Raw genomic sequence first — 22,205 nt, 5'->3', positions numbered from 1 at the left:
ACAAGCGACATCAATAAGGGATCATAGCTTTACCGGAATTCACCTGGTCAGTCTGTGTCATGGAAAGAGCAGATGTCCTTAATGTTTTGTACACTGGGTGTATACTCAGAGCAGAGATGGTACTCTAAATGTACTATGCACACCGAGGAGGGGTTATCTCTCTGTCTGTAAGGTTGACTGACAATGAGATGGAAAAACAAACACACAGAGACAGCCAGAGAGAGAGCGAGAGAGAGCCAGCGAGCGAGAGCCAGCCAGAGAGAGAGCGAGCGAGAGCCAGCCAGAGAGCGAGCGAGAGCCAGCCAGAGAGAGAGAGAGCGAGCGAGAGCCAGCCAGCCAGAGAGGGAGAGAGCGAGCGAGAGCCAGCCAGAGAGAGAGAGAGAGCGAGCGAGAGCCAGCCAGAGAGAGAGAGAGAGCGAGCGAGAGCCAGCCAGAGAGAGAGAGAGAGAGAGAGCGAGCGAGAGCCAGCCAGAGAGAGAGAGAGAGAGCGAGCGAGAGCCAGCCAGAGAGAGAGAGAGAGAGCGAGCGAGAGCCAGCCAGAGAGAGAGAGAGAGAGAGAGAGCGAGCAAGAGCCAGCCAGAGAGCGAGCGAGCGAGAGCCAGCCAGAGAGAGAGAGAGCGAGCGAGAGCCAGCCAGAGAGGGAGAGAGCGAGCGAGAGCCAGCCAGCCAGAGAGGGAGAGAGCGAGCGAGAGCCAGCCAGAGAGAGAGAGAGAGAGAGAGAGCGAGCGAGAGCCAGCCAGAGAGAGAGAGAGAGAGCGAGCGAGAGCCAGCCAGAGAGAGAGAGAGAGCGAGCGAGAGCCAGCCAGAGAGAGAGAGAGAGCGAGCGAGAGCCAGCCAGAGAGAGAGAGAGAGAGAGAGAGCGAGCGAGAGCCAGCCAGAGAGAGAGAGAGAGAGCGAGCGAGAGCCAGCCAGAGAGAGAGAGAGAGAGCGAGCGAGAGCCAGCCAGAGAGAGAGAGAGAGAGAGAGAGCGAGCGCCAGCCAGAGAGAGAGAGAGAGCGAGCAAGAGCCAGCCAGAGAGCGAGCGAGAGCCAGCCAGAGAGAGAGAGAGCGAGCGAGAGCCAGCCAGAGAGAGAGAGAGCGAGCGAGAGCCAGCCAGAGAGGGAGAGAGCGAGCGAGAGCCAGCCAGCCAGAGAGGGAGAGAGCGAGCGAGAGCCAGCCAGAGAGAGAGAGAGAGAGAGAGAGAGAGAGCGAGCGAGAGCCAGCCAGAGAGAGAGAGAGAGAGAGCGAGCGAGAGCCAGCCAGAGAGAGAGAGAGAGAGCGAGCGAGAGCCAGCCAGAGAGAGAGAGAGAGAGAGCGAGCGAGCGCCAGCCAGAGAGAGAGAGAGAGAGAGCGAGCGAGAGCCAGCCAGAGAGAGAGAGAGAGCGAGCGAGAGCCAGCCAGAGAGAGAGAGCGAGCGAGAGCCAGCCAGAGAGAGAGAGAGCGAGCGAGAGCCAGCCAGAGAGAGAGAGAGCGAGCGAGAGCCAGCCAGAGAGAGAGAGCGAGTGAGAGCCAGCCAGAGAGAGAGAGAGAGCGAGCGAGAGCCAGCCAGAGAGAGAGAGAGAGCGAGCGAGAGCCAGCCAGAGAGAGAGAGAGAGCGAGCGAGAGCCAGCCAGAGAGCGAGCGAGAGCCAGCCAGAGAGCGAGAGCCAGCCAGAGAGAGAGAGCCAGCCAGAGAGAGAGAGCCAGCCAGAGATAGAGAGAGCGAGCGAGAGCCAGCCAGAGAGAGAGAGAGCGAGCGAGAGCCAGCCAGAGAGAGAGAGAGCGAGCGAGAGCCAGCCAGAGAGAGAGAGAGCGAGCGAGCGCCAGCCAGAGAGAGAGAGCGAGCGAGCGAGCGAGCGAGAGCCAGCCAGAGAGAGAGAGAGAGCGAGCGAGAGCCAGCCAGAGAGAGAGAGAGAGAGCGAGCGAGAGCCAGCCAGAGAGAGAGAGAGAGAGCGAGCGAGAGCCAGCCAGAGAGAGAGAGAGAGAGAGCGAGCGAGAGCCAGCCAGAGAGAGAGAGAGAGAGCGAGCGAGAGCCAGCCAGAGAGAGAGAGAGAGAGAGAGAGAGCGAGCGAGAGCCAGCCAGAGAGAGAGAGAGAGAGCGAGCGAGAGCCAGCCAGAGAGAGAGAGAGAGCGAGCGAGAGCCAGCCAGAGAGAGAGAGAGAGCGAGCGAGAGCCAGCCAGAGAGAGAGAGAGAGCGAGCGAGAGCCAGCCAGAGAGAGAGAGAGAGAGAGAGCGAGCGAGAGCCAGCCAGAGAGAGAGAGAGAGAGCGAGCGAGAGCCAGCCAGAGAGAGAGAGAGAGCGAGCGAGCGAGAGCCAGCCAGAGAGAGAGAGAGAGAGCGAGCGCCAGCCAGAGAGAGAGAGAGAGCGAGCAAGAGCCAGCCAGAGAGCGAGCGAGCGAGAGCCAGCCAGAGAGAGAGAGAGCGAGCGAGAGCCAGCCAGAGAGGGAGAGAGCGAGCGAGAGCCAGCCAGAGAGGGAGAGAGCGAGCGAGAGCCAGCCAGCCAGAGAGGGAGAGAGCGAGCGAGAGCCAGCCAGAGAGAGAGAGAGAGAGAGAGAGAGAGCGAGCGAGAGCCAGCCAGAGAGAGAGAGAGAGAGAGCGAGCGAGAGCCAGCCAGAGAGAGAGAGAGAGAGCGAGCGAGAGCCAGCCAGAGAGAGAGAGAGAGAGCGAGCGAGCGCCAGCCAGAGAGAGAGAGAGAGAGAGCGAGCGAGAGCCAGCCAGAGAGAGAGAGAGAGCGAGCGAGAGCCAGCCAGAGAGAGAGAGCGAGCGAGAGCCAGCCAGAGAGAGAGAGAGCGAGCGAGAGCCAGCCAGAGAGAGAGAGAGCGAGTGAGAGCCAGCCAGAGAGAGAGAGCGAGAGAGAGAGAGAGCGAGCGAGAGCCAGCCAGAGAGAGAGAGAGAGAGAGAGCGAGCGAGAGCCAGCCAGAGAGAGAGAGAGAGAGCGAGCGAGAGCCAGCCAGAGAGAGAGAGAGAGAGCGAGCGAGCGCCAGCCAGAGAGAGAGAGAGAGAGAGCGAGCGAGAGCCAGCCAGAGAGAGAGAGAGAGCGAGCGAGAGCCAGCCAGAGAGAGAGAGAGCGAGCGAGAGCCAGCCAGAGAGAGAGAGAGCGAGCGAGAGCCAGCCAGAGAGAGAGAGAGCGAGCGAGAGCCAGCCAGAGAGAGAGAGCGAGCGAGAGCCAGCCAGAGAGAGAGAGCGAGCGAGAGCCAGCCAGAGAGAGAGAGAGAGCGAGCGAGAGCCAGCCAGAGAGCGAGCGAGAGCCAGCCAGAGAGCGAGAGCCAGCCAGAGAGAGAGAGAGAGCGAGCGAGAGCCAGCCAGAGAGCGAGCGAGAGCCAGCCAGAGAGCGAGAGCCAGCCAGAGAGAGAGAGCCAGCCAGAGAGAGAGAGCCAGCCAGAGAGAGAGAGAGCGAGCGAGAGCCAGCCAGAGAGAGAGAGAGCGAGCGAGAGCCAGCCAGAGAGAGAGAGAGCGAGCGAGAGCCAGCCAGAGAGAGAGAGAGCGAGCGAGCGCCAGCCAGAGAGAGAGAGAGAGCGAGCGAGCGAGAGCCAGCCAGAGAGAGAGAGAGAGAGCGAGCGAGAGCCAGCCAGAGAGAGAGAGAGAGCGAGCGAGAGCCAGCCAGAGAGAGAGAGAGAGAGCGAGCGAGAGCCAGCCAGAGAGAGAGAGAGAGAGCGAGCGAGAGCCAGCCAGAGAGAGAGAGAGAGAGCGAGCGAGAGCCAGCCAGAGAGAGAGAGAGAGAGCGAGCGAGAGCCAGCCAGAGAGAGAGAGAGAGAGCGAGCGAGAGCCAGCCAGAGAGAGAGAGAGAGAGCGAGCGAGAGCCAGCCAGAGAGAGAGAGAGAGAGCGAGCGAGAGCCAGCCAGAGAGAGAGAGAGAGAGAGCGAGCGAGAGCCAGCCAGAGAGAGAGAGAGCGAGCGAGAGCCAGCCAGAGAGAGAGAGAGCGAGCGAGAGCCAGCCAGAGAGAGAGAGAGCGAGAGCCAGCCAGAGAGAGAGAGAGAGCGAGCGAGCGAGAGCCAGCCAGAGAGAGAGCGAGAGCCAGCCAGAGAGAGAGCGAGAGCCAGCCAGAGAGAGAGCGAGAGCGAGCGAGAGCCAGCCAGAGAGAGAGCGAGAGGGAGCGAGAGCCAGCCAGAGAGAGAGCGAGCGAGAGCCAGCCAGAGAGAGAGCGAGCGAGCGCCAGCCAGTGAGAGAGCGAGCGAGAGCCAGCCAGAGAGAGAGCGAGCGAGCGAGAGCCAGCCAGAGAGAGAGAGCGAGCGAGCGAGAGCCAGCCAGAGAGAGAGAGCGAGCGAGCGAGAGCCAGCCAGAGAGAGAGAGCGAGCGAGCGAGCGAGCCAGCCAGAGAGAGAGAGAGCGAGCGAGCGAGAGAGCGAGCGAGAGCCAGCCAGAGAGAGAGAGAGCGAGCGAGAGCCAGCCAGAGAGAGAGAGAGCGAGCGAGAGCCAGCCAGAGAGAGAGAGCGAGCGAGCGAGAGCCAGCCAGAGAGCGAGCGAGCGAGAGCCAGCCAGAGAGAGAGAGCGAGAGCCAGCCATAGAGAGAGAGCGAGAGCCAGCCAGCCATAGAGAGAGCGCGAGCCAGCCAGCCAGAGAGAGAGCGCGAGCCAGCTAGCCAGAGAGAGAGCGCGAGCCAGCTAGCCAGAGAGAGAGCGCGAGAGCCAGCCAGAGAGAGAGCGAGAGAGCCAGCCAGAGAGAGAGCGAGAGCCAGCCAGAGAGAGAGAGCGAGAGCCAGCCAGAGAGAGAGAGCGAGAGCCAGCCAGAGAGAGAGAGCGAGAGCCAGCCAGAGAGAGAGAGCGAGAGCCAGCCAGAGAGAGAGAGCGAGAGACAGCCAGAGAGAGAGCGCGAGAGACAGCCAGAGAGAGAGCGCGAGAGCCAGCCAGAGAGAGAGCGCGAGAGACAGCCAGAGAGAGAGCGCGAGAGCCAGCCAGAGAGAGAGCGCGAGAGCCAGCCAGAGAGAGAGAGAGCGCGAGAGCCAGCCAGAGAGAGAGAGAGCGCGAGAGCCAGCCAGAGAGAGAGAGAGCGCGAGAGCCAGCCAGAGAGAGAGAGAGCGCGAGAGCCAGCCAGAGAGAGAGAGAGCGCGAGAGCCAGCCAGAGAGAGAGAGAGCGCGAGAGCCAGCCAGAGAGAGAGAGAGCGCGAGAGCCAGCCAGAGAGAGAGAGAGCGCGAGAGCCAGCCAGAGAGAGAGAGAGCGCGAGAGCCAGCCAGAGAGAGAGAGAGCGCGAGAGCCAGCCAGAGAGAGAGAGAGCGCGAGAGCCAGCCAGAGAGAGAGAGAGCGCGAGAGCCAGCCAGAGAGAGAGAGAGCGCGAGAGCCAGCCAGAGAGAGAGAGAGCGCGAGAGCCAGCCAGAGAGAGAGAGAGCGCGAGAGCCAGCCAGAGAGAGAGAGAGCGCGAGAGCCAGCCAGAGAGAGAGCGCGAGAGCCAGCCAGAGAGAGAGCGCGAGAGCCAGCCAGAGAGAGAGCGCGAGAGCCAGCCAGAGAGAGAGCGCGAGAGCCAGCCAGAGAGAGAGCGCGAGAGCCAGCCAGAGAGAGAGCGCGAGTGACAGCCAGAGAGAGAGCGCGAGTGACAGCCAGAGAGAGAGCGCGAGGGACAGCCAGAGAGAGAGCGCGAGAGACAGCCAGAGAGAGAGCGTGAGAGACAGCCAGAGAAAGAGCGCGAGACAGCCAGAGAAAGAGCGCGAGAGACAGCCAGAGAGATAGAGCGAGAGACAGCCAGAGAGAGAGCGCGAGAGACAGCCAGAGAGAGAGCGCGAGAGACAGCCAGAGAGAGAGCGCGAGAGACAGCCAGAGAGAGAGCGCGAGAGACAGCCAGAGAGAGAGCGCGAGAGACAGCCAGAGAGAGAGCGCGAGACAGCCAGAGAGAGAGAGCGAGAGACAGCCAGAGAGAGAGATGAGAAAGCTCGGCTCACTAAACATCCAGCTCAGTGTGTGTATGTCCAGCTCAGTCCAAACAGAACATAGAAGAGCAGAACAGAGCTGTAAATTCAGTCAGGTCCAAACACCATAAGGATCTATTGCTGAGCTATCTGAGGCAGTGTGGCTGTGCGATTGTGTTGGCAGGTCTTTATTGGGTGCGTAACTACAAACAATTAGATCATATGGACCAGAGAGAGGAGAGCAGAGCAGGATCTGTCCGCCTTTGTTCTGAGACTGTCAGAGAACAAATTACATTTGGTGACTCTGCTGCCCAAAAATACTTTCAGAACACACAAGTAGGCATGTATGCGCACACACAAGTAGGCATGTATGCGCGCACGCACACACACACACACACACACACACACACACACACACACACACACACTTCTCATGAGCTAGTTCCGCTTCGTCACAGGGAAATAATGGTGCATGGTGGTGCTTATAGTGCTTAAGAAGAAGTGAGTGAAGTAAGCAAACTCCTACCCTGAAATACTGAGCTATTTCCCACACACCGAGTGTCCCAAATGGCACTATTCCCATAACAGTACACAACTTCAGAAAGTATTCAGACCCCTTAACTTTGTGTTACGCTACAGCTTTACTCTAAAACAAATTAAAAAAATTTTTTTTCTTCATCAATTTACCCACAATGACAAAGCAAAAACAGGTTTATTGACATTTTTGCAAATCTATTAAAAATAAAAAACAAATATCACATTTACATACTGTAAGTACTTTAGATGCTTTACTCAGTACCTTGTTGAAGCACCTTTGGCAGCGATTATAGCCTCGAGTCTTCTTGGGTATGACACTACAAGCTTGGGACACCTGCATTTGGGGAGTTTCTCCCATTCTTCTCTGCAGATCCTCTTAAGCTCTGTCAGGTTGGATGGGGAGCGTCGCTGCACGGCTATTTTCAGGCCTCTACAGAGATGTTCGATCAAGTTCAAGCCCGGGCTCTGGCTGGTCCACTCAAGTACATTCAGACACTTGTCCAGGAAGACACTCCTGCATTGCTTGGGCTGTGTGCTTAGGGTCGTTGTCCTGTTGGAAGGTGAACCTTCGGCCCAGTCAGAGGTCCTGAACGCTCAGGAGCAGGTTTTCATCAAGGATCTCGCTGTACTTTGCTCCGCCCATCTTTCCCTCGATCCTAACTAGTCTCCCAGTCCCTGCAGCTGAAAAACATCCCCACAGTATGATGCTGCCACCACCATACTTCACCGTAGGGATGGTGCCAGGTTTCCTCCAGACGTGACGCTTGGCATTCAGGCCAAAGAGTTCCATCTCAAGGATGATCAATGGAAACAGGATGTACCCAAGTTCAATTTCGAGTCTCATAGCAAAGGGTCTGCATATTTATGTAAAATCTGTTTTTTTAAATATTTAATACATTTGAAAACATTACCAAAAATCTGTTTTCGCTTTGACGAGAGATTTTTTATTTATTTAATCAATTTTAGAATAAGGCTGTAACGTAACAAATGTGGAAAAAGTCAAGTGGTCTCAATATTTTACGAATGCACTGTAAAGGGAACAGGGTGCCATTTGGGATGCAACCACTGAACCAACTATGAGTGGTTTAACAGCTTAATGCACCAACCACTCCAATCTATGGCCAGCCCTCACAGAGACGTTGACCTTTCACCTCTGGGGGAATTGTGTGTGTGGGAGCCGAGAAGCTGGGGTAGCTGGGTCCCGGGATAACTGCTTTCCTAACCATGCCAGTTCAGACAAACCAAAATATTCCACATGGAAAAGGAACATCCTTCATGTGTCATGCAGAAAAGTGCTATGTTGTGGTGGTGGCTGGTGGGGAAACCACCAAGGAGGATGAAGGGATTTTGGAACTGTGATGGAAAAAACTGGGTCAGAGCAGCTACTTTGTGTCCCAAGGACTTCCATTTTGTAAACACATCCAAATGTATACATGAAATTATGCCCATGGCCCTACAAATTAACTCCTGTAACTTGGTGGTATGCTTAAGCCATACTCAAAGCCTTGCACTAGCTAGCTGGGCCTTACTAAACTGAAGTCGGCAGGAGAAAGTAGCTTTGTGCAAACTATGTATTATAACAAACACACATTAAGCACTATTGGTAGAGATTCCGGTGGAGGCGGTAGATAGGTAGCTTGGTGCTAACTTTGGTGTGTCTCTCAGGGTTGCCCCCTGGGGGCAGTGTGGCTATGTGAAAGCGGTGTCCCCTAGCTTGGCTCTGAGGGAATTACCTGACTGCCTGCTACCAGATGGTCCTCCGAGCCTCATCACTTCACACTGCTGCACAGTACAGCACAGCGACCGCTAAGCTAACGCTCCCTGAGCTCCTGCACGAGTCCTCCGGTGCTTCTCAAATGGCACCCTATTCCCATTCTAGTGCACTACTTTTGACCAGAACCCTACACTGTCCCAGAGCAGCCAGTCACACTGCCTTGCTGAAGGGGGTCACAACCTCACCGGGCGGGGTGAGTATGGGGACATCACGTCTCCTGAGGGTATGGTCAGGTCCCACAGAGGTGAGGGGATGCAGAAAAGAGGCCAGAGAGAGAAAAAATAACCACAATGTGCTACTTTCTACTTCCCTCAAGATGAAGCTGTGAGGAGTGGAGTCTGGAGGGGGAATTGTGACGTTATCTAGCTAGTTATCTGGGCTGGTTGTCTTTGTAGGAACAGATGGAATGGTATCTGTAACTGGGACAAAAGGCTGGATGATGGAAAGACCACCGTGGATAAGAACCCTAGGCGAGTTAGCCCTCTGGTATAGGCAGTCTGTGTAGGCTGTCTCTCTCAGTGATACATATTTGCACTGACTGAGAGAATATCGTTCAGGCAGAATGAACACTGTCTGACGAAGACTGAAACAGATTATAATGAGGTCCCTAGTTTACAGCCTGTCTGTGTGTATACAGCTCCCCTAAGGAGTTTGTCTGTGTGCGTGTATGCTGTGTGTGTGTGTGTGTGTGTGTGTGTGTCTGGGTGTCTCTCTCTCTCCCTCTGTTTTCTTACATGGGGAGGGATAAAGCATAAACGGGGGGTTGGGGTGGACATGTGCATAGAACATGAGTTAAGCAAATAAAATATTTTTTTGCTAAACTGGCAAGACAACCGAATGCGGCGGCAGCAGCAGACAGACTAAAGAGAGGAGCATCAAACGCTAACCCCTGCTGTTCAGTAAACACACTATGCTACAGTACAGCGGGGGGGAGAGAGGCTGTTTTCATCTTCACACCAATGGCACCATAAACACTGTTCATAGGAGGGCAGAGCAGCCTGATGGGTGTCATTATGCGCAACAGTGTGTGTGTGTGTGTCCCCGTTAGCCTGAATAAGTGTGTGACTGTGTTGTGTGTGAACGGTCTCATATCTAGCCTGAATAATGACACACAGACGATCCTATACAGTAGTACAAACATCAAAGCTTTGAAAAGCAAGGCCAATGTTCTTTTTTATATAGGAAAGATGAATAGTTCGGTCACAGTAAAGGACACTGCGATAGGTGAACATCTACAGAGCATAATGATGTATTGCGCACAAAAACAAACATTACTCTCTCTAACTGTGAAGAACATACAGTACCAGTCAGAAATTTGGACACACCTACTCATTCAAGGGTTTTTCTTTATTTTTACTATTTTCTACATTGAATAATAGTGAAGACATCAAAACTATGAAATAAAACATATGGAATCATGTAGTAACCAAACAAAGGTTAAACAAATCCAAATATATTTTCTATTTGAGATTCTTCAAAGTAGCCACCCTTTGCCTTGATGACAGCATTGCACACTCGGCATTCTCTCAACCAGCTTCACCTGGAATGCTTTTCCAACAGACTTGAAGGAGTTCCCACATATGCTGAGCACTTGGTTGCTTTTCCTTCACTCTGCGGTCCAACTCATCCCAATTAGGTTAAGGTCAGGTGATTGTGGAGGCCAGGTCATCTGATGCAACACTCCATCAATCTCCTTCTTGGTAAAATAGCTCTTACACAGCCTGGAGGTGCGTTGGGTCATTGTCCTGTTGAAAAACAAATGATAGTCCCACTAAGCGCAAACCAGATGGGATGATGTATTGCTGACGAATGCTGTGCTAGCCATGCTGGTTAAGTGTGCCTTGAATTCTAAATAAATCACTGACAGTGACACCAGCAAAGCACCACCACACCTCCTCCTCCATGCTTCACTGTGGGAACCACAGATGCGGAGATCATCCGTTCACCTACTCTGCGTCTCACAAAGACACGGCAGTTGGAACCAAAAATCTCAAACTTGGACTCCAGACCAAAGGACAGATTTCCACTGGTCTAACGTCCATTGCTCATGTTTCTTGGCCCAAACAAGTCTCTTCTTCTTATTGGTGTCCTTTAGTAGTGGTTTCTTTGCAGCAAAATCAACCATGAAGGCCTGATTCACACAGTCTAATCAGAACAGTCTGCTACTTGAACTCTGAAGCATTTATTTGGGATGCAATTTCTGAGGCTGGTAACTCTAATGAACTTATCCTCCGCAGCAGAGGTATCTCTGGGTTTTCCATTCCTGTGGTGGTCCTCATGAGAGCCAGTTTTATCATAGCGCTTGATGGTTTTTGCGACTGCACTTGAAGAAACGTTCAAAGTTCCTTAAAGTAATGATGGACAGTCGTATCTCTTTGCTTTTTTGAGCTGTTCTTGCCATAATATGGACTTGGTCTTTTTACCAAATAGGGCTATCTTCTATATACCATCCCTACCTTGTCAAAACACAACTGATTGGCTCAAACGTATTAAGGAAAGAAATTCAACAAATTAACTTTTAATAAGGCACAATTGTAAATTGAAATGCATTCCAGGTGACTAACTCATGAAGCTGGTTGAGAGAATGCCAAGAGTGTGCAAAGCTGTTATCAAGGCAAATGGTGGCTACTTTGAAGAATCTCATAAAATATATTTTGATTTGTTTAACACTTTTTTGGTTACTACATGATTCCATGTGTTATTTCATAGTTTTGATGTCTTCACTACTATTCTACAATGTAGAAAAGAGTAAAAATATATAAAACAAATAGTAGGTGTCCAATCTTTTGACTGTAACTGCAAATAAATACCTTTACTACCTGTAGCCTATACCAACTTCAATTCAACAAGTGTAACAAATCATATTCGCAAATCCATTTTTCCACATATTAAAACATTATTCTCTAGACTTGTACAACATAAATACATGAACTAGCTGAATACCATTTACCAACTCAACCAATTCATAATTTGCAACTTCATCTCCTTCCACCCTCCTCTACCAAGAAAAGCAGAGTTGTTTGCCTGTGCCATGACATCACAAAAATAGCTTGTTCCCGACTCAGGGGACATTCTGGCTGTGTGCATCTGGTCTCCTCTAGGTCGTATCCATTAGGGCACACTGTAGCAAAAACCTTTGCAACGGAAAATTTTAAAATTCACATTTCTTATTGGACAAGTCCCTATTTCAGTCCGTTGTCTTCCGTTTGGTGCCTTATGAACCCAACCTTGCTCTGTCTGGGGGTATCTAATGAGAGGACTAGCAGACTAGAGCCTGTGTGACTATGTTTGTCTGTGTGTGTGTGTGTGTGTGTGTGTGTCTGCATGCGAGCGCATGTTTGTGTGTGAGCGGGGCCGACAGTGAGACAAGCAGCTCTTTGTGAGGAGGGGGCCTTCCAGAGAGAGAGGGATGATCAAAGAGACCAGGGAAGGCCCTGGACACTGTCTGGGTCTGGCTGGGAGTTAAAATGGCTGACAAGCCACAATAATTACCCTACCCCAGCCATGTGAAACTAAACTTGGGCTGCCTCCGAAATGGTACCCTATTCCTTTTATAGTGTATAACTTTTGAGCAGGGCCCATTGGGCTCTGGTTAAACGAACTGCAAGACATATCCCTACCCAGGAAACCAACCAACGACACCAGCCTGACACCAGCATAGAGCTTTGACTTTCAACTCGATTATTATTTCATACACTGGGTAAAACAGAGGTGGGGGCGACACACTCAAAAGGACTAAAATGTTGAGAGGTTGTGGGGTTTAATTAATATATTTTGGACCAAATAGCGGGGATAGAAATATAATAAATGGTGCAATTTGAACAAGAGCTCTTCCGTTGCCCATTTTTCTACATGTTGTAATAGGGCTAGAGGTCCATAAAACATTGTATCTTCTCATTGTCTCTAACTAAAGCCTTTCCCTACTGTATATTCTGTTAGGACTGACATTATTCTGAATACAGTCGTTCCACTGTGGGAGTTACTGATGGAGTTGTACATTTCCATCTAGGAGGTTAAGGGGGAGATAGAGCTTTAACACTGGTCTCTCTCACACTCACACCAATTAAAAGGACAATGAGCAGGCAGGGCAGGAGAGCAGGCCTAGGAGTACACAGCTACACTACTAAGCCCACTGATGAGGCTAGCTATTTAGAACCCACCACCAGCTCAACTTAGAATGCCTGGCTGGGGCCTACATACTGTACGTAACAAAGGCTATAGTTTCCACTACAGTTACTAATAGTAGTCAGAAAAGTGAACATAAATCAAATAGTAACGAGTATTTGTGGATTAACGTTACTAAATGAAGCGGTGCTAACAGGTTTCTTAGAATGCTGTGGGAAAACAACACTAAGCTATAATCAAAAGATGTATTAATTTTAGATTCTAAAGTAACCGAGTAACTGCACTACAATGGTTATATGCCATTCCAGTTGTCTATCTGTCAGCAGATGTCACCTGCTGAAGTGTGTGTGTTCACTATGTTCGTGTGCAAGATGGCTGCTAGGAAGAATTACTGGTGATCTGTGGTAATTACTGAAAACATCAGAGTAGTCTCAGCAGTAGGACTGGGACTAGGAAATAATTCCTAGACTGAGCATTCGGACTGGGGATATAAGCTGAGACATGCCCATAATGACATACCTGAAGACCTGGTAGACTGACGGTTGCCAAGCTCTAACATTACTTACACTGCATTTAGCACCACATGTGCAGGTTATCACCAGAACCCCCAACCACTCCTTTCCACATTCTCCCATTCCCACTTCCTTTCCTATGAATACTGAAAACTCCCAGACGTCCATAGACATTCTGCTCGGGACTCCTGTGTGACATCTTTTAAGGTATTGTCACTCACTGACCTGTGACCTCTATTCTCATTGGTGGTGTTCCTTAGCTCTGTGGTTTCAAACACATCAGTCAAAAGAAGCAAGGCTAAACATTTTCAGAACTTTATAAATTGCGGTTGGTGAGGCAGTTCCACCTTAGTCATTCTCGAAGGCCATTCACTCTCAATCTGTCATTCATCCCAGGATTAACATACACACAGCTCCAAAATGACTGGCACCCTTGATAAAGATGAGCAAAGACTGTATAAAATAAATACAAATCCTGAGCTACAGTATATTGTATGCTTTTATACTAATACAACTACACCGGTGTGCGTGGCCAAAGAGCTCTATTTTCATGTCATCTGACCATAGCACTGGTTCCAATCCAAGTGCCAATGCCATTTAGCAAACCACTGGCAATGCTATGGTCAGATTACATGAAAATAGAGCTCTTTGCCACACACACCAGTGGCAGGTTTAGCTTCATAAAACGGAAGTATATGCAGTACCTCATACTGACGGTAAAATATGGTGGTGGATCTTTTTGTATTTGTATTTATTATGGATCCCCATTAGCTGCTGCCAAAGCAGCAGCTACTCTTCCTGGAGTCCAGCAAAATTAAGGCAGTTTATACAATTTTAAAAACATTAAAATACATTCACAGATTTCACAACACACTGTGTGCCCTCAGGCCCCTACTCCACCACTACCACATATCTACAGTACTAAATCCATGTGTATGTATAGTGCGTATGTTATTGTATGTCTGTGTGTGTGTGCCAATGTTTGTGTTGCTTCACAGTCCCCGCTGTTCCATAAGGTGTTTTTTATCTGTTTTTTAAATCAAATTTTACTGCTTGCGTCAGTTACTTGATGTGGAATGTAGTCATGGCTCTACGTAGCACTGTGTGCCTCCCATAGTCTATCCTGGACTTGGGGACTGTAAAGAGACTAGAGGTCGACCGATTAATCGCAATGGCCGATTAATTAGGGCCGATTTCAAGTTTTCATAACAATCGGTAATCGGTATTTTTGGCCACCGATTAACTTTTTTTTTTAACACCTTTATTTAACTAGGCAAGTCAGATTAAGAACACATTCTTATTTTCAATGATGGCCTAGGAACGGGGGTTAACTGCCTTGTTCAGGGGGGATTCGTTTTTGCAACCTTCCGGTTACTAGTCCAACGCTCTAACCACCTGCCTTACATTGCACTCCACGAGGAGCCTGCATGGCAGGCTGACTACCTGGTATGCGAGGGAAGCAAGAAGCCAAGGTAAGTTGCTAGCTAGCATTAAACTTATCTTATAAAAAACTATCAATCTTAACATAATCATTAGTTAACTACACATGGTTGATGATATTACTAGTTTATCTAACATGTCCTGCGTTGCATATAATCGATGCGGTGCCTGTTAATTTATCATTGAATCATAGCCTACTTCGCCAAACGGGTGTTGATTTAACAAGCGCATTTGCGAAAAAAGCACTGTCGTTGCACCAATGTACCTAACCATAAACATCAATGCCTTTCTTTAAAATCAATAAACAAGTATATATTTTTAAACCTGCATATTTAGTTAATATTGCCTGCTAACATGAAATTGTGTCACATCTCTAGCGTTCATTGCATGCAGAGTCAGCGTACATGCAACAGTTTGGGCCGCCTGGCTCGTTGCGAACTAATTTGCCAGAATTTTACGTAATTATGACAATACATTCAAGGTTGGGCAATGTAACAGGAATATTTAGACTTGCCACCCGTTAGATAAAATACGGAACGGTTTCGTATTTCACTGACAGGAAAAACATTTTGTTTTTGAGATGATAGTTTCCGGATTCGACCATATTAATGACCTAAGGCTCGTATTTCTGTGTATTATTATGTTATAATTAAGTCTATGATTTGATAGAGCACTCTGACTGAGCGGTGGTAGGCACCAGCAGACTCGTAAGCATTCATTCAAAACAGAACTTTTGTGCGTTTTGCCAGCAGCCCTTCGCAATGCATTGCGCTGTTTATGACTTCAAGCCTATCAACTCCCAAGATGAGGCTGGTGTAACCGATGTGAAATGGCTAGCTAGTTAGCCGGGTGCGCACTAAGAGCGTTTCAAACGTCACTCGCTCTGAGACTTGGAGTAGTTGTTTCCCTTCCTCTACATGGGTAACGCTGCTTCGAGGGTGGCTGTTGTCGATGTGTTCCTGGTTCAAGCCCAGGTAGGAGCGAGGACAGGGACGGAAGCTATACTGCTACACTGGCAATACTAAAGTGCCTATAAGAACATCCAATAGTCAAAGGTATATGAAATACAAATCCTATAGAGAGAAATAGTCTTATAATTCCTATAATAACTACAACCTAAAACGTCTTAACTGGGAATATTGAAGACTCATGTTAAAAGGAACCACCAGCTTTCATATGTTCTCATGTTCTGAGTAAGGAAATTAAACGTTAGCTTTTTTTACATGGCACATATTGCACTTTTACTTTCTTCTCCAACACTTTGTTTTTGCATTATTTAAACCAAATTGAACATGTTTCATTATTTATTTGAGGCTAAATAGATTTTATTGATGTATTATATTAAGTTAAAATAAGTGTTCATTCAGTATTGTTGTAATTGTCATTATTACAAATAAATAAACAAATCGGCCGATTAAATCGGCAGCTTTTTTTGGGGGGGTCCTCCAATTGGTATCGGTGTAAAAAAAAAAAAAAATCATAATCGGTCGGCCTCTAGTGGCATGTCTTGTGGGGTATGCATGGGTGTCCGAGCTGTGTGCCAGTAGTTTAGACAGACTTGCTTGGTGCATTCAACATGTCAATACCTCTCATAAATAAAAGTAGTGATGAAGTCAATCTCTCCACCACTTCCAGTCAGGAGAGATTGACATGCATATTATTAATATGAGCTCTCTATGTTATAGGGCTATTTTGCTTCCACTGGTCCTGGGGCCCTTGTTAAGGTCAACGGCATCCTAAACTTTACCAAGTACCAGGACATTTTAGCCAAAAACCTGTTTGCCTCTGCCAGGAGGCTAAAATTGGGCTGCAAGTGGATCTTCTAGCAAGACAATAACTCCAAGCACACACACAAATCTACAAAGAAATTGTACATTTACCAAAAAATAAAACATTTTCAATGGCCATCTGTCTCCAGATGTTAACCCCATTGAAAACCTGTGGTTTGAATTGAAGGCGGCAGCCAATGAGGGAAGACTAAGGATATCAAGGATCTGGAAAGAATCTGTATGGAGGAATGGTCTAAGATCCCTCCCAATGCGTTCTCCAATCTCATAAAACATTTGTGACCGGATTCAAGAAAGTGGGCGTTTGAAGCTAGTTCCTACTTCACAGTAAGGCCGCTTGAATTTAAAAAAATATATTATTTCTTTGTCCAGAAATGCCTTCTTGAACATGTGAACTTTCATGTGCCTTAATAAAAAACTGGTATGTGATCTTAAATTACAAGCCTAGTTGAGCCAAGGAGAAAGCACTCCACTATATAGAGAATAGGACAGGATCCTTCCTGGCTTGCCCTGATAAAGAGTAATAGTTATGGCGCCGTTTTGTCGGCACTAACGGAGGCTATCTACGCCATGGCTCGTTGGCCAAATCCTATTGGGAAATTAATGTTCTTTTTTATCCCCATAAACAGCGAAAATAAAGTCTGTGGTAAACACAGGCTTAGGAGATCTTATACGTTTTGTTCTATGAGATAATCTTCAGCTAACTTTTTTGTGAATTTTGAAGCATTTATGTCATCAACACAAGCACATAAAGCACATTAAGGCTTCATAATTTATAAGAGTAATGTTAACTGACTGATATATCATAGAACAAAACAAAAGAACTCCTAAGTCAGGACTTATTTTCGGCGTATATCCCAAAACCTCATTCTGTCCCCCGTAGGAACAGTCAACGAACGAGAGGTAGAAAATGTTAACTAATTTCATTTTTTTTTTAGGACTATAAGCTGGTGAGCTCTATTGGCTGAGATAATGCAGGAGCTGGACATGCCGAGAAGTGAGTCCTGATTGGTCTGTCATGTCACAGGTTTCTGTCTATAACAGACTGGGACCTTCCCTGGTCAATGCATTCGGATAGAATTTAGACCCAATGAACTTTTTCACATTCTGTTACGTTAAAGCCTTATTATAAAATGTATTAAAATCGTTTTTTCCCTTCATCAATCTACACACAACACCCCGCAAAAACAGGTTTTTAGAAATGTATGCAAATGTATATATATAAAAGATTATAATAATATCACATTTACAAACTAAGTATTCAGATCCTTTACTCAGTACTTTGTTGAAGCACCTTTGGCAGCGATTACAGTCTCAAGTCTTCTTGGGTATGACACTACAAGCTTGGCACACCTGTATTTGGGAAGTTTCTCCCATTCTTCTCTGCAGATCTTCTCAAGCTCTGTCAGGTTGGAAGGGGAGAGTCGCTGCACAGCTACTTTCAAGTCGATCAGGTTCAAGTCTGGGCTTGGGCTGGGCTACTCAAGGACATTGAGACTTGTCCTGAAGCCACTACTGCGTTGTCTTGGCTGTGTGCTTAGGGTCGTTGTCCTGTTGGAAGGTGAACCTTCGCCCCAGTCTGAGGTCCTGAGCACTTTGGAACAGGTTTTTGTCAAGGATCTCTCTGTACTTTGCTCCGTTAATCTTTCCCTCGATCCTGACTAGTGTCGAAGTCCCTGCCGCTGAAAACCATCCCCACAGCATGATGCTGCCACCACCATGCTCATGGTCAGAGTCCTTTAGATGCCTTTTGGCAAACTCCAAGCGGGATGTCATGTGCCTTTTACTGAGGACTGGCTTCCATCTTCCCACTCTACCATAAAGGCCTGATTTGGTGGAGTGCTGCAGAGATGGTTGTCCTTCTGGAAGGTTCTGCCATCTCCACAGAGGAAGTCTGGGGCTCTGTCAGAGTGACCATCAGGTTCTTGGTCACCTCCCTTCTCCCCCGATTGCTCAGTTTGGCAGGGCGGCCAGTTCTCGGAAGAGCCTTGGTGGTTCCAAATTTCTTCCATTTAAGAATGATGGAGTCCACTGTGTTCTTAGGGACCTTCAATGCTACAGAATGTTTTTGGTACCCTTCCCCAGATCTGTGTCTCGACACAATCCTGTCTCTGAGCTCTACGGACAATTCCTTCGACCTCATGGATTGGTTTTTGCTATGACATGCACTGTCAACTGTGGGACCTTATATAGACAGGTGTGTGCCTTTCCAAATAATGTCCAAATCAATTGAATTTACCACAGGTGGACTCCAATCAAGTTGTAGAAACATCTCAAGGATGATTAATGGAAACAGGATGCACGAGCTAAATTTCGAGTCTCATAGCAAATAATCTGAATACTTACGTAAATAAGGTATCTTTTTATTTTCATAAATTTAAAAAATGTCTAAAAACCTGTTTTCGCTTTGTCATTATGGGGTAAGGCTGTAAGGTAACAAAATGTGGAAAAAGTGAAGTGGTGTGTATACTTTCCGAATGCACTGTACATAATGTTTGCCATCTCATATTTTTGGGATGATATAGCTATGGACAACTGCAAAAGTGTTGCTACAGCTCTCAACAACATTTCTGCCCTGAATTTAGCTGGTGCTCATGGCCTTGTTTAGCTAGCTAAACAAAGGAGAAAAAAAAGAGAGACCCAATTCACAAAGAGACCAGTTCACATGTGAAATCCTAAAGAGATGGGTGGTGCGAAGACCTAAGAGGGCGTGAACAATGCTCAATAGGCATTCACAAAGAAGAGCTCTCGAACTGGTGTTAGAACCCCAGGGGCGTTTTCAGGAGCCTTTTCTCACAAGTGGGGTTACAAGTTTATCAACTTTTAAAGCAGCATAACTTTCCCCAACTACAATGTATGATATACAATTTTGAAGCTCTGAGTCTGTACTTTTATAAAATGTAAAAAGCCCAGATACAGCTGGCTGGGCACATTTTAGAAAAAGGCTCAGTGTCGTTATCCTAGCAAGGGGAGGGTGCTGCAGTATTGAAAACAGGGGTGCCAATAATTTTGACCCCCCCATCTTTTTTAGATTTATTGTTTTACTTGTTAAACAAAATCTCTTTCTCTGAACAATTGTATTAGTAATAAAATAATATAATTGTAAAAAAAATTATTGGGGCATACAATACATACCCAGTATTTGTACTATTTATTCGTCTTTTTTGCTCATTTTTATCAAGGGTGCCAATACAGTCTAGTACCTACCTATACACCTGTCATGTAACTACAGTCCATCCAGATACACATTCAACACACCTGTAATTATCTAAACCTGTTCTACCAGACAGCAGAGAACATGTAGGCTACATCACACTTGGCTGGCGTGTGGAGGGAGCCTAGCCGATGAAAGCCATGTAAATACTGTCTAATATCTGACTGCCGTAAGCTACCAGTGTCTACAGCTGCAGCCTGAAGTGGTGCTCTAAAGGCGTCCGCATGCTTCCCATCCGAAACAGTTCGGAAAAGTTTGTGCATATATTATGATAACATTTTGTGAAGTTTTTGTTATTTTGGCCTTTGGCAAGGTATTTTTGGGCTGTCCGTGCACACTAAATGTTCGAGGCAAGCCTAAGTTTGGAAGCCGAAGTCTTCGCCCCTTTGGTGATTGGTCACCTGTAGGGATTCTTCAATGAAGTGTTTGTTGTCATTCAAGGACAGATGACTCGTTTCATGCACATTTTTCACTTGCAAAATACTGCACCAAACATATTAGATGTAAAATTAATTCTGACTATTTTGAGGAAGTGTATACTGGCTATAGTGTCTCAAGATGGACAAACCGTACTATTGCCGCTTTTTCAAATTTTTCAAGCGAAGGTCTTTTAACCCATAAGTCTAAGCCGGGGGAGGGGGTTCTACTATGCTATATGGAATTGTTTTATGAAGGTCATACCAAGGATCATTTAGCGATTTGATTTTGAATTAAGACCCCTTGAAGTATCTTTTTTTTGTTCTCCAATTATTTGATGAAAAATTATTTACTTTGGGCCTTACTGCTATTAGCCCATACAAATGCGTTGAATAACATATTCACTACATGGAACAACAGATAGTCCCCCCGCAAAAAAAATTGTTCTGAAGTGTCTGTCCTATATCTGAGAAATGTAAGAAATATCAGGAAGTATTTATAATATATATATACTTTTTACATGTATTTAACCCATTATTGTGGGAACTAAAGTGTCCATATATACTTTTATAAAAAAAAAAAAAAATTTAACTGGTACTGGGGGACCTTCAGATGAGTCTTGTGGGCGTCCTAGAACAAAACAGAAAGTCACTTGCCACAGAGGGGTCATATAAGTGTGTAGCCCAAACTGTTTGGATAATACAGACAGAAGTTGACAGGTCATATGTAACAACTTATTTTTTGTACCTTTATTTAACTAGGCAAGTCAGTTAAGAGCACATTCTTATTTACAATGACGGGCTAGGAACAGTGGGTTAACTGCCTTGTTGAGGGGCAGAATGACAGATTTTTACCTTGTCAGTTCGGGGATTCGATCTAGCAACCTATCGGTTACTGGCCCAACACTCTAACCACTAGACTGCCTGCCACCCCTTGGAGGACGCAGTAGATTGAGATGCATCCAACGCAAAAAAACAGATACTGTATCTCAAGTTTAAACTGACAGATTTTTAAATTAGGATTTTTGTATTAACCTGTTAGGGCTAGGGGGCAGTATTTGCACGGCTGGATAAAAAAAATGTACCCGATTTAATCTGGTTACTAATCCTACCCAGTAACTAGAATATGCATATACTTATTATATATGGATAGAAAACACTCTAAAGTTTCTAAAACTGTTTGAATGGTGTCTGTGAGTATAACAGAACTCATTTGGCAGGCAAAACCCTGAGACATTTTCTGACAGGAAGTGGATACCTGATGTGTTGTATTACCTTTAAACCTATCCCATTGAAAAACACAGGGGCTGAGGAATATTTTGGCACTTCCTATTGCTTCCACTAGATGTCACCAGCCTTTACAAAGTGTTTTGAGTCTTCTGGAGGGAGATCTGACCGAACAAGAGCCATGGAACGATGATGGCCCATTAGACACCTGGCGCGCGAGTTCATGTTGGGTACCCTCGTTCCAACACGTTATAAAAGAGTATGCATTCGTCCACCTTGAATATTATTCATGTTCTGGTTAAAAAAGGCCCTAATGATTTATGCTATACAACGTTTGACATGTTTGAACGAACGTAAATATATTTTTTCCCCTCGTTCATGACGAGAAGTCCGGCTGGCTTAGATCATGTGCTAACAAGACGGAGATTTTTGGACATAAATGATGAGCTTTTTTGAACAAAACTACATTCGTTATGGACCTGTGATACCTGGAAGTGACATCTGATGAAGAGAATCAAAGGTAATGGATTATTTACATAGTATTTTCGATTTTAGATCTCCCCAACATGACGTCTAGTCTGTATCGCAACGCGTATTTTTCTGGGCGCAGTGCTCAGATTATTGCAAAGTGTGATTTCCCAGTAAGGTTATTTTTAAATCTGGCAAATTGATTGCGTTCAAGAGATGTAAATCTATAATTCTTTAAATGACAATATAATATTTTACCAATGTTTTCTAATTTTAATTATTTAATTTGTGGTGTTGACTTGACTGCCGGTTATTGGAGGGAAACGATTTCCTCAACATCAATGCCATAGTAAAACGCTGTTTTTGGATATAAATATGAACTTGATAGAACTAAAAATGCATGCATTGTCTAACATAATGTCCTAGGAGTGTCATCTGATGGAGATTGTAAAAGGTTAGTGCATCATTTTAGCTGGTTTTATGGTTTTGGTGACCCTGTCTTTGAATTGACAAAACATTACACACAACTCTTGTAAATGTACTGTCCTAACATACTCTAAATTTATGCTTTCGCCGTAAAACCTTTTTGAAATCGTAAAACGTGGTTAGATTAAGGAGATGTTTATCTTTCAAAGGGTGTAAAATAGTTGTATGTTTGAAAAATTTGAATTTTGACATTTATTTGGATTCAAATTTGCCGCTCTTGAAATGCACCTGCTGTTGATGGAGTGCACCACGGGTGGGACGCTAGCGCGCACCACGGGTCCCACCTAGCCCATAGAGGTTAAACCAACTAGATTTTCGCAAGTTCGCGGACATCGACTTTAGGGGGTTAAGGGTGTATGCAAGCACAGTTGTTTGGTTCGGCAGCCAAACCTGAAGCATTCGGAAGCATGTTGGGACATGGAGCCCA

At 47.1% G+C, this 22,205-nt stretch overlaps 1 protein-coding gene across 7 annotated transcripts in view; it reads right to left on the bottom strand.

Moving 5' to 3' along the window:
• Positions 1-22,205, bottom strand: part of LOC106561224 (CBP80/20-dependent translation initiation factor) — a 158,647-nt gene that overhangs the window by 5,696 nt on the left and 130,746 nt on the right. Inside the window, exon 13 of one of the 7 annotated variants that reach the window (XM_045688107.2) lies at positions 9,577-9,848. The exons of the other annotated variants lie outside the window; for them this stretch is intronic. Within the exon in view, the coding sequence (XP_045544063.1) occupies positions 9,816-9,848 (33 nt within the window). The 3' untranslated portion in view covers positions 9,577-9,815. Of the gene's footprint in view, positions 1-9,576; positions 9,849-22,205 lie in introns of those variants that run through there. 7 annotated transcript variants of the gene reach the window in all.

The sequence above is a fragment of the Salmo salar genome, chromosome 01, assembly GCF_965601325.2.
Source record: "Salmo salar chromosome 01, fSalSal1, whole genome shotgun sequence".
Lineage (NCBI taxonomy): Eukaryota > Metazoa > Chordata > Actinopteri > Salmoniformes > Salmonidae > Salmo > Salmo salar.
Note: the sequence above shows the minus strand (reverse complement) of the source record. Positions and strands in the feature narration are given on the sequence as shown.